The sequence below is a fragment of the Heterodontus francisci genome, chromosome 35 (genome assembly GCF_036365525.1).
Source record: "Heterodontus francisci isolate sHetFra1 chromosome 35, sHetFra1.hap1, whole genome shotgun sequence".
Lineage (NCBI taxonomy): Eukaryota > Metazoa > Chordata > Chondrichthyes > Heterodontiformes > Heterodontidae > Heterodontus > Heterodontus francisci.
Window position 1 is genome coordinate 48,453,274 of NC_090405.1, and position 14,320 is coordinate 48,467,593.

At 46.8% G+C, this 14,320-nt stretch overlaps 1 protein-coding gene across 5 annotated transcripts in view; it reads left to right on the forward strand.

Moving 5' to 3' along the window:
- ulk3 (unc-51 like kinase 3) overlaps positions 1-14,320 on the forward strand; it is a 42,154-nt gene that overhangs the window by 24,314 nt on the left and 3,520 nt on the right. For all 5 annotated transcript variants that reach the window (XM_068015500.1, XM_068015503.1, XM_068015502.1 and 2 more), the window contains 4 exons: positions 488-566; positions 1,737-1,777; positions 1,963-2,010; positions 4,305-4,371. In XM_068015500.1, the coding sequence (XP_067871601.1) occupies positions 488-566; positions 1,737-1,777; positions 1,963-2,010; positions 4,305-4,371 (235 nt within the window). The remainder of the gene's footprint in view (positions 1-487; positions 567-1,736; positions 1,778-1,962; positions 2,011-4,304; positions 4,372-14,320) is intronic.

A 14,320-nucleotide genomic window follows, 5' to 3' on the forward strand; every position in this document is an offset into this window, starting at 1 on the left:
AGTCACAAGGCGAGACTAACAACGTAGTTAGTTTACGTTGGTGAAGAAAGAGTGGGGCTTGAACGAACAACATTCTGACTCGGTGGTGAGAGTGCCACCCACTGAGCCACAGCTGACACCCAGGTTTTCCATAGGGATAAATATCTGCTGAGCACTGGGGTTGTAGGTCATAGACCGATGAAGATGAATTATTTCAGGAGATATGATTCCTGCACCACAGAGGCTGAGAGGTAGGGGGTGCTGTCTGGGGAGAGCAGTGGCCCATGATTGAGCAATGGAGGGTTGAAGAGAGATTCTGGAACTTTACTCGGTTGAAAAAAACCTTTATAGAAATGAAGGAATGTCGTTGCAAAGCTTTCAGGAAATTAAACGGGCGGTGTCAAGTGCAAATGGGGTCAGTTTTGTAAGCGGTCAGTAGGGGCGAGCTTGATGGGGTTAAATGGCTTTGCCTCATTTGTGTGTGTTTTTATTCCCCTGACCTCACTAGGAAGAAGAAGGCAATGATCCTGTGGAAACACTGGACCTTTATCAGCAGAGTCTGGGAGAGCTGCTGCTCATTTTGGCTAGTAAGTTGAACTGCCAAGGCAGGGTCCGGGAGCCAGGGTGGGTCAATGGATTGAGATAGACATAAGCATGAATGGTTGAACAGCCACGAGGGGCTGAATGGCCTCCTCCTGTTACTACATTCCTGGAACACCGTGAGCAAAGGAATTTTGTACGAACATGTCCACAACCTAATATTATGATTTCAAGCCATATGTTGGAAATACACAGCACATTGGTGAGCAGGTGAGACAGATAGGTTGACCTCTCCGGTGGGATCCTGCGCAAGGTCCTGGCTTATCCTGGTGTACAGGTTCTGGCACCTCTCCAATACCTTGTCTGTCTGGTACCGATCTACGTAGTGCGAGCTTTGGCTGATATTCGACCTGGGAAGACATTGTAGCCTTGCCTGATGGAAGTCCTAGAGTCATAGAGAGATCCAGCACCGAAACAGGCCCTTCGGCCCAACGAGTCCACGTCCTGACCTGACATTCCCTCCTGCACGTTTCCCAGCAGGTATTCCACATCCCATTCGTGGGTGGAAGCCCAGTCTGGCTTCCCCACCTTCCCACAACCCCTTTAGCATATAGGCACTGCCCTAAGACCCTCCGAGATCTCAACACTCCTCCAATTCTGTTCTCTTGCGCATCCCCGATTTTAATCAGTCCACCATTGCCGGCTGTGCTTCACCTACCTGGGCCACAAGCTCTGGAATCCCCTCCCTCAACCTCTCCGCCTCTCTACCCCTCTCTCCTCCTTTAAGACACTCCTTAAAAACTACTTCTTTGACCAAGCTTTTGGTCGCTTGTCTTAATATCTCAATGTGGCTTGATGTCCAGTTTTGTTTGATGTTGCTGTGAAGCGTTTTGAAAATGTTTTATTACGTTAATGGTGCTAGATAAAGGCAAGTTGTTGTTTAATGCCCTTAATGCTAGGCTGATTGAGTTCAGCTAACATAATACAGAGCAGGGATCGAACCCAGCACCTGTGCAGTTCGGTTTCACAAAAGTTGCCGTCATCTTTCCCTTTAGGAGGCTGATTGACCGGCTGTGCCTTTCCAGCATGTGGTATTTTACGTACTTAAAAGCAGGCAGTCCAGGGAACCGTGCGGTAACCAGAGGGGGTAAGGAATGGCCGTGAAACAACCGTCACTCTTATCAGAGTAAACTAAACACAGACTCTTTCCATTCCAGGTGAGCCACAGGGCAGAAGACGAGTGCTTTTACACAAGGAGGTGAGTGCAATAACCTGGCTTAGTCTGCTCACAGGTTCAAAGCTGGCTTATTAACAGAGTTTACTGTACAATTTTAGAATGAGGTCAAATATTTAGTGGATGAATAAGGGTTTGTACAATTTTTGTTCTGAATGAGCAGTGTATTCATTTCAAACAATAAACCTTTTTCCTCATGATTTCCTCAGATTCAGAACCTCATGAGCCGAGCTGAATACCTGAAAGAACAACTAAAGGTCAGGCTGATCATTTGTTAATGCAGAGCAAAATGCTAAAGGGCCACACAGAGTCCCGACTGTGGGCTTGTAAAGTAATGTGTGGAGCTGGGAGCTGGCACTAGTGAACCCGTGCAGAGAACATCCAGGAAACCTCAGCGGAGAGATTTTCAGTCATGCTTTGTGTACGGGACTCATTTCCTCATCAAAAATATGAACCTGCTTAAAAATATTAAACTGGGCTAGAGGGGATACCAAGTGTTATTCATATATAATTCTTTTTCTTACCTTCTTTCTCAGTTGCCTTTCTGTCTTTGGTTCACCCAGCTGTAGATTTCCAACCATTTTCTCTTTGGTGATGGAGACTGGGCTATCCCAGCATCCACTGCAATAATGAAAGTCCCCAATTAAAGCTATGGGCCCCATAGTTTTCACTGAGACCTTTCACTACTGCACTGAATGCTGGGCCAGCTGTGTCTCCATAACAATCATTTGCTTTCCTCTCAGAGAAAGAAAATAATGAATGGGAGTTACCCGAATTTTACCAGCTGGATGTAAAATTGTGATTTGAGTACTGATCGAGTTACCAAGGGGGATTTTTTTTCTCTCTCCAATGGAGTAATTCAGTGCTTCTTGCACTGAAATAGTGAAACCAGCTACATGAGTCACATCAGAAAAATGATAAGCAGTTGTTGGCTGTGTTGAATTTAACCCAAAGTTTGGAATGCACCTTGATTGGGGCAGAGAGGGGTAATTATTGGAATCATCGTTTAGATAGATTGGATAGGGAGGAGCTGGTTCCCTTAGCAGAGAGGTCAATAACCAGGGGGTTATTGATAATTGGTGGAAGGATTAGAAGGGGGTTGAGGGAGAAATGTTTTTACCCGGGTGTGAGGGTGGTGGTGGTCTGGAACTCACTGCCTGAAATGGGGCAGAGGTAGAAACCCTCATCGCATTTTTAAAAAGTACTTGGATATGCACTTGAAGTGCTGTAACCTCCAGGGCTATAGACCAAGAGCTGGAAAGTGGGATTCGACTGGATGGCTCCTTTTTCATCATGAGTGTTGAAAGGCCTTCTGTGCCATAGATTTCTATGATTCTATCAGAAGTTACAAACCTCAAGGTGTCTTGCGGTAAGTTTAATCTGACTTATAGAAGATTACTGCACCAACGAGTTGTGTGGTAGCTAGGACCTTTTGCAAGGAGCTGTGACTGAAGAGTGTGCTCTTCTGATAGTTCTGGAGACACACGTCAGCGTCAACACTATTGACAAGTCCTTTGTATTCCTTGTGGCTCAGTGGGGTAATGCCCCGCCTGGTGTGGGACTGACCCAGATGTCTGCAGCGATCGCTGGTCTTAACCAGACCAGCCTAGGTCCTCTACATTTAGCCTCCGTACGCTTGGACCAAGCAGCAGGAAATATCACGACGGGTTTTCCATGATCGCTATCCAATGACGCCTGTTGGGAATTGTTGGCATTTAGGCGGAGGACAAGGGTCGGTCTGTGATGACCCCCGTGGACAAATAGATTGCCAGCACTCGTTGTCTGGGCTCACCGTGGAATGTTGGGTGAGGTAACAAGGGGTTGCTGCCTGAAGCAGTCCCTGTGGATCTCTCTCCCTCCCACCCCCAAATGCGCATTTACACAATCAGCTCAGCCATTAAAGGGAAAAGTAGATCAGGACATGTGGGAGACAGGAGCAGAAGGCCATGTTGATGGGGGAGGTGAAGTGGTCCAGGAGGAGCACGAACACTGGCACAGGCCCGGTTCCTGTGCTGTAAAATTCTGTGTAATTATATAATCTAACATCTTGCGTACAAACTAGGATCGTACTCGCTGGAATTCAGAGGTTGCGGGGTGATTTGATCAAAGCTTTCTAGATATTAAGGGAAACAGATAGGGTAGATCGAGAGAAATTATTTCCACAAGTTGAGGAGTCTCGGACTGGCAGGTGTAGTCAAAAATGTAGAGCCAGGCCTTTCAGAAGTGAAATTAGGAAACACTTGTGCACCCAAAGTGGGAACTCTCTTCTGCAAATGGCATTTGATTCCAGATCACTTGTTAATTTTAAGTCTGGGATTGATAAATTTTTGTCAACCAAAGGTATTAAGGGATGTGGGGCAAAGGCAGTTTTATGGAGTTAGGTCAAAGATCAACCATGATCACATTGAATGGCAGAACAGGCAAGAGGGGCTAAAATGGCCTTTCTTGTTCCTATGCTCCTATAGAGTTTTTTTAAAATGTTTTTTGTGGTTCTTTTTTCCATGTGGGTGGAGCCATGTCAAAGTGAATTCTATTGTTCCTTCCTGTTCAGATGCAAGAGTCTCAGAATGAAGCAGCTTCCATGGACCAGGATCCCTTCTCAGACTCCATCAAAAGCAGTAAGTACATGACACCGTCTACCTTGGTGTATAGCCTTACCATGTTCAGGTGCAATTGGACAAAAGCCATGAGGCCGATCCCTAGTGTCCCAGGAATGAATCCTAAGCGGAGACTGGGGAAACAAAACCTCTTTATCTCGAATGGGGGAACTGAGAGTTGACCTTATAGAGGCTAGTTGCTGTTGACTCCAAGATTATCAGCTCGAAGCCCACTCCAGGATTTACCTAGACCAGTACTGAGGGAATGTCAGATTGTGTCCCATGATTTCCTTCAAGTTGGACATTGAACTGAGATCTCAGGGTTGGGGAGAAGGGGGTGGGGTTGTGGGAGAGGGAGAGGGGGTGGTTGTAGGGCTGGTGGACGTTGCAGTTGACCAATAGTTGCTCAGAGGTAGCTTTTAAGGAACATCCTAAAGGAGGAGAGAGAGGTGGAGAGGTTTTGGGAGGGAATTCCGGAGCTTGGAGCCTCGATGGCTGAAGGCACAGCTGTCAATGGTGGAGCAAAGGAAGTGGGGGATGGACAAGAGGCCAGGATTGGAGTAACGTAGAGTTTTCGGCTGATTGTAGGGCTGGAGGAGATTACGGAGATAGGGAGGGGCAATGCCATGAAGGAACTTGAACACAAGGATGAGGATTTGAGCAGCATTGGTGGACCCTGAGCCAATGTCGGTCAGTAAGCCCAGGGCAATGGGTGGGCTAGGATACGGACAGCAGAGCTTAGGACGTAATTCTGCATAAACATGGCCTCGACCTTTACAGACACCTCTTCTGTGATGCACAGTAGCCATATCCCAGTGCATGCTGGACAGAAGGTGATGCATTGACTTTTATGAATAGCCGATTAATAGATTCCATAATTCTTTAGAGAACAAGGTCTCAAGTGATTAATGGAACTGACTACAGGACAGAAGGGTAGAAGTTCACACCACTAGAGAAGCACTGTTGCTAAATATAAACTGATTTATTCATGATTCTCTCCAATAAGGTAAAGCCTGTTGGACAGCATTTAATTAAAATTGCCAGAGCATGGGTTCAATGAGAAAAACTGAGGGTGTTAATTAACCCCTCACCTCACATCCTTATTCTGATTTTTACCCCCACTCTCTCTCTCTCTAATAATGGAGGTTGCTTTCCTGTGGATGTTCTCGCTCCCTATCTCCTGACAGCATGAGCTCCCTGTGGGGTTACAGTTCCACAAGGGATGGTCAACTCGCCCAACCGGATGTTCTTCATGCCCCAGCCTAGAGCAGAGGGTTTCTAACTCATACAAATATTGGCAACCACTCCCACCCAAAAAACCACCATGCATTTATATAGCGTCTTGAACCTAGTAAAAACATTCCCAAGGCGCTTCACGGAAACATTATCGGACACTGAGCCACCAAAGGAGATATTAGGACAGGTGACCCAAAGCTTGGTCAAAGAGGTAGGTTTTAAGGAGGAGAGAGAGGTGGAGAGGTTTAGGGAGGGTATTCCAGAGCTTAGGGCCCAGGGAGCTGAAGGCACGGCTGCCAAGGGTAGAGCAATTAAAATTGGAGATGCTCAAGAGGGTGAGATTGGAGGAGCACAGAGATCTCAGATTGTGGGGCTGGGGGAAGTTACAGAGAGGGGAAGGGTCAGTCTGTGGAGGGGTTTGGACACGAAAGATGTGAATTTTAAAACTTAAGTGTTGTTGGACTAGGAGCCAATGTAGGTCGGTGCATACAGGGGTGAGGGGTGAACAGAACATGGTACGAGTTAAGATAACTACCCAAAGGACGTTCTGCCAACTCCAGATGGACCTGTTTTTTTTACTATTAACATGGCAACAGAGATAAACTTGTCCTTCAAATGAAGAAAAATACAAGAGTACAGAGCACTGTACGCTCAGTGTACACTGTAACTGAAAAGAAAGAAGGGACTTGTATTTTTATAACTCCTGTCATGGCCTCAGTACATCTCAAAATGCTTTACAGCCAATGAAGTACTTTTGAAGTGTAGCCACTGTTGTAATGTTGGAAAATGCGACAGCCAATTTGCACAGAGCAAGCTCTCTCGAACAGCGATGGGATAATGACCAGATCATCTGGTTTTTAGTGATGTTGGTTGAGGGATAAATATTGGCCAGGAACTGAAGAGAACTCCACTGCCCTTCTTCGAAATTGTGCCACGGGATCTTTTACCACTACCTGAGAAGGCAGGCGGGGCCTCGGTTTAACATCTCATGTGAAAGACAGCGTGGCACCCCCTCAGTACTGCACTGGAATCTATGCCTAGATTTTTTGTGCTCAGGTCTCTGGAGTGGAGCTTGAACCCACGACCTGCTGACTCAGAGGCAACAGCTGGTGCTTGTAGCTCCAGCGGGACAGGAACCTCAGTCTGTGGGCTTCCTGCGATCCCAAATACCTGGTTTGATGACCTTCGACCTTAAGCGGGAGATTCCTCCGTCTATTTGGTGCAATCTGTTCCTGTCACTCCCGCACCTATGCGCTTCCACCACCAGACGGTCGTGAAAATTTGGAACCTTTTCCCCCAAAGGATTCATGGAGTCAAGTGGAATTTTCAAGACTTTAGATTAACAGATTTTTTTGCTGGGTACGTGTATTGAGGGACACTGAGCAATCGCTGGTAAATGTAGCTGAATGCGGATCAGCTGTGACCTAAGTGAATGGCGGAACAGCCTCAAAGGGCTGAATGGCCTCATCCTGTTCGTATGGGACATTTCTGCTCATCATTCTATCCCCATCACTAGTCCAGTGGCACTGAGACCAATGGCAATGCCCCATCTGAGCTCTGTTACACCGCACAGTCCGGGGATTGAACCCGGGTTGGACTGGTTTGTGGGGCCCAGGTCCTTGCCACACGAACTCCTCCAGACTTGGGTGGGAGTCGGGGGTGGGTGGAAGGGGGGGGGGGGGGAAACTGCAGTGTTATTTTTTCTTCCCTAATGCAGACCAGCTGCAGAATTGAATCTGCAGCTGTGCTTTAAATGGGAGAGGAAATCACAGTGGGCGGATGAGCCGTGTTTAAGCTGCTGATATGGTCAGGAATTTGGAATTTCCCGATCCTTGCCAGTTAAACTTAAAAGCTTTTTTGGTAATGTATATAATATATTTTGTTTTTAACTGATACAAGATTGTGGAGTGCAATTATTTGCAGCTTTGCTGGGTTTTCTGCTTGAGATTTACTTGGCATAGATTTATCATTTAAGTTGACTTTGGCGAGAGTCTGGTCATAAGAGAAATCAATAACAACTTGTATTTATATAGCAGCTTTTAAGGTAATGAAAACGTCCGGCAAAGTGATTCACAAAAGTATAAGCAAGATATTAGGACAGGTGGCCAAAAGCTTGGTCAAAGAGGTAGGTTTTAAGGAGCATCTTAAAGGAGGGGATCGAGGTGGAGAGGTTTAGGGAGGGAATTCCAGAGCGTAGGACCCAGGCAGCTGAAGGCACGGCCACCAATGGTGGAGTGAAGGACGTGGGCGATGTACTTAAGACCAGAGTAGGAAGAAGGGAGATTCTTGGAGGGCTGGAGAAGGTTACATAAATAGAGAGGGGGTGAAGTTGTATTTGTATCGGACAAAAAGTTGCTTTTATATAGCACCTTTCATGACCTCAGAACATCGCAAAACGTTTCACAGCCAATGTAATACTATAGAAGTGTAGTCGTTGTTGTAATGAAGAGTAACGGGGCGGCACAGTGGTGCAGTGATTAGCACCGCAGCCTCACAGCTCCAGTGACCCGGGCTCAGTTCTGGGTACTGCCTGTGCAGAGTTTGCAAGTTCTCCCTGTGAACCGCGTGGGTTTCTGCCGGGCGCTCCGGTTTGCTCCCACAGCCAAAGACTTGCAGGTTGATAGGTAAATTGGCTATTGTAAATTGCCCCTAGTGTAGGCAGGTGGTAGGAGAATTGAGGGATGTGGTAGGTGACTTGGGACTAATGTAGGATTGGTATAAATGGGTGGTTGATGGTCGGCACAGACTCGGTGGGCCGAAGGGCCTGTTTCAGTGCTGTATCTCTAAAAAAGAAATATAGGACAATATCGCACCTCCAACATCTCCACATCCAACAGGTTACTTTAAATGAGCAGTGACTGTCGTTATGCAGGCAAAGAATGTGGGTGATTGTGCAATCAACCTCCATTAATATCGTTCTGCAGTCTCAGTAAGATGCGAAGTGCACTTACTGGCTTAGGGTAACCATATTGATTTCTCTGCTCTCCTCTTCAGAAGTGGTTTAGCTCCATAGGTCTGCAGTACTGCACCTAAGTGGCCATTCATTTTGTGAGAGTCTGGACATCGCGTGTCTTCAGGCTATTTCACTGTGAGAGATGAAGACTGGCTCGGGTATAAAATTAAAACCCGACCCGACAACAGCCAACCTGCACCTGACCCGAGCCCGAGTCTTTTAATTCTCTTAAATGCCCGACCCGAAAATAACAAAAATATTAATGAATCAGAAAAAAACTGTAGACAAAAACGATATGAAACAAAACATTACAGTCCAGCCCGACCCAATCCCGAATGCTGGGTGCAGAATATAGACACAACCCAACCCGAACCCGACACGTGTAGTCGGGTTTGGTCGGGTAGTCAGGCTTTAGTGGGAGCGTGTGGGTGGGGAAGTATCACAGCCAATCTGGATCCTCTCCTCCCGACTTTTTGCCCTTGTGCATTTCCCAGCCAGTTTCATTAGATCAAGAGCAGAAGCCCAGCCTTCTCTAGTGCAGTGATGTCGATCCCATTAATAGCATGCCAAGCACAACTGCAGCCAACTCCGTCCGAACCAGAGACAGAACCTAGCCCCCCAACCCGTGGTCTGTGTATGTACACCATTTACCAACTAAGGAAGGGGTATGAGTTTGTAGTGCCCTTTTAAGTAGGATCAAGGACTGATCCCTTTTCCTAATAAGTATGTGGCTGACATTGTCTGAGAAATTGACTGTGATTGGGCTGTGCTTTTGCACAGCTGGGTGAACACTTGACATTCCCACATGGACGTGTGCTGCCCATGTGTGTGCAGAGGTGCTGCAGTCTCCACCTCTGCTTCCTCATTCCACCTGTCCCGTGTGAGCTATAATCCCTGCTTTCCTTAACACAAGTTGAAGCACAGGCTCAACACGAATGCATGTCACAAACTTCTCCCCCAGCAACCCCCCCCCCCTCCCCCCCACCGTCCTCCTCTCCATCCTCTTTAACATCTGGACCATGTCAGTCTTTAAACTGCCTTGGAGCGCGGGGGGGGGGGAGGGGTCGCGAAATTATGTGTACGCTACAATGCCTGAACTCTGACATTGTCTCACTGTCAGCATGACTGGTCACAGAACAGTGACGCTTTTGTACCCGAGACTGAATACTTCCACAATAGCCTGTGCCCCACTCTCCATCCCCACCCCCCCTCACTGCACATACAATGCATGCAGGTGTCAGCAAGCAAACTTTTATCAACCTTTTAGCTAAAGAGGATGTTTATCTTGGTTCAGGTGGCACTCTTGTGTTTTTCATTTACTTCCTCTTCAACTTTTCTGACATTAAGTTTAAAACAAAGACATTTAAATCCGAATGCCTGACCCAATAGAAACTTAGCTCTGTTCTGATGATTAAGTGCACTAAGCTGGACTGTTACTGAGATGTACAGTGCACTGAGGCCCCAGGTTCGATCCCCACTGAGTTTGCTGATCTCAGCATGGGCAGTGATGAGGTGACAGCAGTACGTGTAACGTTTGGCTCAGTGGGTAGCGTTCTCACCTTGGAGTCAGAAAGTTTGTGAGTTCAGATTCCACACTGGAGACTTGAGCGCATAATCCAGGCTTCCACTCCCAGTGTAGCACTGAGATTAAACGGGAGGCGCCTTCAGCTTTCTCAGGTAGACATAAAACATCCCATGGCACTATTCAAAGAAGAGTAGGGAAGTTCTCCCCAGTGTCTTGGTCGTGGGACCTTGCTGCAATGTGATTATGTTCAGATCAAGTCTTTTAGTGATGTTGGTTGAGGGATAAAGATTGGCCAGGACACCAGGAAGTACTCTCTGCTCTTCTTTTAACTAGTAACTCTCGCTGGAAGGTGACGCATTAGGTAGGCACAGAATAAGTGTCACTGGTCAAACTAGCTGTCGACACAAGCTGTTAAGGGCTTGCAGGGTGCCTGTGTTGCCCTGAATCCAGAATGCTGCCCAACCTTCACAAAATGCCAGTGAGATTCTCTGGAGAAGGAAGGGAAGAAGCTGGTGGGAGTTGGGTGGGGGAGGGTCAGTGGAATCTGGTTTTTACCAAGGGACCAATTTGTTGCTGTTATACTCAGTGCAGCATCAGTTAATCTAGTTTACAATATGTAATTAATGTGTCGTGTGACACAGTTTATATTTCCACTGCGTAGAAGGCAAACATTGTAAGACTTCTCGATTTACTTGCTCACCACAGTCTAAACACAGTGTGTTAAAACACAACTGGCAAGAGAGATCGAACTAATAACATGGCAGATGAAGAGAATGAGGCCCGAGGAAGTGAGAGGGGCTCATTTCTGGTACAAATTACAGGCAATCAGCTGAAGCAATAAAAAAAACACATGCTTTTAATATTCTCAATTCGGTGAAGGGATAGGGTAGCCACGACAGTGTGAGAGCAGTAATGATGTTGGCAGATTCACTGGATGTTGTGTTAATTGTGATTTGAGCAGGATGCTGGGGCAGCTGCATTAAACAACCCTCTGCTGCTGTTGTGTTCGGTACTGATTTGGAAATCTGCTCTTATCTGATATGTGTTTTTTATTTAAGAGGCTTGGCGGTGGAGGTGCTTAGCAGGAGGGAATAGGTCAGGTAAAAAGGAAAGACGTGCATTTCTATAGTGCCTTTCATGACCTCAGGAAGTCCCAGAGTGCTTTACAGCCAATTGCATACTTTCTTTGAAGAGTACAAAAGCAAAAACTGCAGAAATCTGAAATAAAAACAAACTGTCCGAAATACTCAGCAGATCTGGCAGCATCTGGGGCAAATGAAACAGGCTTAACATTTCAGGTCAATGACCTTTCATCAGACCCTTTTGAAGTGTAGTCACTGTTGGAATTTAGGGAACATAGCTGCCAGTTTGTGCACAGCAAGATCCCACAAACAGCAAAGCCCCAGTGCACAGATAATCTGTTTTAGTGATATTTGCGGATTGAATATTGGCCAGGCCACAGGGGAGAACATCCCTGCGCTTTGAAATAAGTGCCATGGAATCTTTTACGTCTGCCCCAAAGGACGGGTTTCACTTTATCGTCTCAAATGGAAAGTGGGCACCTCCGACTGCGCAGATCCCCGCCCCCCTCTAGATTTTGTACTGAAGTCACTGAAATAGCTCTTGAAACCACAATCTTCTGACTCATGAGAGCATGACCCACTGAGCCATGGCTGACACTTATAAAGTTTAAAAATTGAATCACAAAATGCCACAGTGGGTCCGTCACTATCAAAAGTTCTGACATCAAAACTTCCCTTCACCAATGCTGACCATCTTGCTGTGTATTTTCTGTTTTTTTTTATTTTGGGCATGCAGATAGTTCTGCAAAGTTCCCTAACACTTTTCGCTGACTATGGGGTTGGGGTAGGAGGAGGAGAAGGAGAAGGAGGACCCACTGTGATCTCTGACCTACATTGGGCTACTGGTTGCGCAACACCTCAATTTTAAAATTCTCATCTTTGTTTCCAAATACCTCCACGGCCTTCCCCCCTCCCCCCCCCCCCCCCCCCCCCCAGCTATCTCTGCAACCTCCTCCAGCCCCACAACCCTCCGGGTTCTCCGTGTTCCTCCAAGTCTGGCCTCTTGTGCATCCCTGAATTTAATCACTCCACCATTGGCAGCCGTGCCTTCAGCTGCCTGGGCCGTAAGCTCTGGAATTCCCTCCACAAACCTCTGCACCTTTAAGACGCTCCTTTAAAAACCTACCTCTTTGACCCAGCTTTTGGACACCTGTCCTAATTTTTTTTTTTGTTTCATGGGATGGGGGTGTCGCTGGCCAGCATTTGTTTCCCATTCCTAATTTCCCTTGACTACTGAGTGGTTTGCAGTTAAGAGTCAACCACATTTGCTGTGCGTCTGGAGTCACATGTAGGCCAGACCAGGTAAGAATGGCAGGTTTCCTTCCCTAAAGGGCATTAGTGAACCAGATGGGGTTTTACAACAGTCGATGGTTTTCATGGCACCAATACTGAGACTAGCTTTCAATTTTATTAATTATTTGAATTTATTCATTGAATTTAAATTCCACCAGCTGCCCTGGTGGGATTTGAACCCATGTCCCCAGGGCGTTAGTTTGGGTCTCTGAAAGAACAAAGAAAATTACAGCACAGGAACAGGCCCTTCGGCCCTCCAAGCCTGCGCCGATCCAGATCCTCTATCTAAACATGTCGCCTATTTTCTAAGGGTCTGTATCTCTTTACTTCCTGCCCATTCGTGTATCTGTCTAGATACATCTTAAAAGACGCTATCGTGCCCGCGTCTACCACCTCCGCTGGCAACGCGTTCCAGGCACCCACCACCCTCTGCGTAAAGAACTTTCCACGCATATCCCCCCTAAACTTTTCCCCTCTCACTTTGAGCTAGTGACCCCTAGTAATTGAATCCCCCACTCTGGGGGAAAAAGCTTCTTGCTATCCACCCTGTCTATACCTCTCATGATTTTGTACACCTCAATCAGGTCCCCCCTCAACCTCCGTCTTTCTAATGAAAATAATCCTAATCTGCTCAACCTCTCTTCATAGCTAGCGTCCTCCATACCAGGCAACATCCTGGTGAACCTCCTCTGCACCCTCTCCAAAGCATCTACATCCTTTTGGTAATGTGGCGACCAGAACTGCACGCAGTATTCCAAATGTGGCCGAACCAAAGTCTCATACAACTGTAACATGACCTGCCAACTCTTGTACTCAATACCCCGTCCGATGAAGGAAAGCATGCCGTATGCCTTCTTGACCACTCTATTGACCTGCGTTGCCACCTTCAGGGAACAATGGACCTGAACACCCAAATCTCTCTGTACATCAATTTTCCCCAGGACTTTTCCATTTACTGTATAGTTCACTCTTGAATTGGATCTTCCAAAATGCATCACCTCGCATTTGCCCTGATTGAACTCCATCTGCCATTTCTCTGCCCAACTCTCCAATCTATTTATATTCTGCTGTATTCTCTGACAGTCCCCTTCACTATCTGCTACTCCACCAATCTTAGTGTCGTCTGCAAACTTGCTAATCAGACCACCTATACTTTCCTCCAAATCATTTATGTATATCACAAACAACAGTGGTCCCAGCACGGATCCCTGTGGAACACCACTGGTCACACGGCTCCATTTTGAGAAACTCCCTTCCACTGCTACTCTCTGTCTCCTGTTGCCCAGCCAGTTCTTTATCCATCTAGCTAGTACACCCTGGACCCCATGCGACTTCACTTTCTCCATCAGCCTACCATGGGGAACCTTATCAAACGCCTTACTGAAGTCCATGTATATGACATCTACAGCCCTTCCCTCATCAATCAACTTTGTCACTTCCTCAAAGAATTCTATTAAGTTGGTAAGACATGACCTTCCCTGCACAAAACCATGTTTCCTATCACTGATAAGCCCATTTTCTTCCAAATGGGAATAGATCCTATCCCTCAGTATCTTCTCCAGCAGCTTCCCTACCACTGACGTCAGGCTCACTGGTCTATAATTACCTGGATTTTCCCTGCTACCCTTCTTAAACAAGGGGACAACATTAGCAATTCTCCAGTCCTCCGGGACCTCACCCGTGTTTAAGGATGCTGCAAAGATATCTGTTAAGGCCCCAGCTATTTCCCCTCTCGCTTCCCTCAGTAACCTGGGATAGATCCCATCCGGACCTGGGGACTTGTCCACCTTAATGCCTTTTAGAATACTAGTTCAGTGACTGGATTACTGGTTCAGTGACATTACCACCACATCACCGCCTCCCCTGTCTCCTACTGTGGCT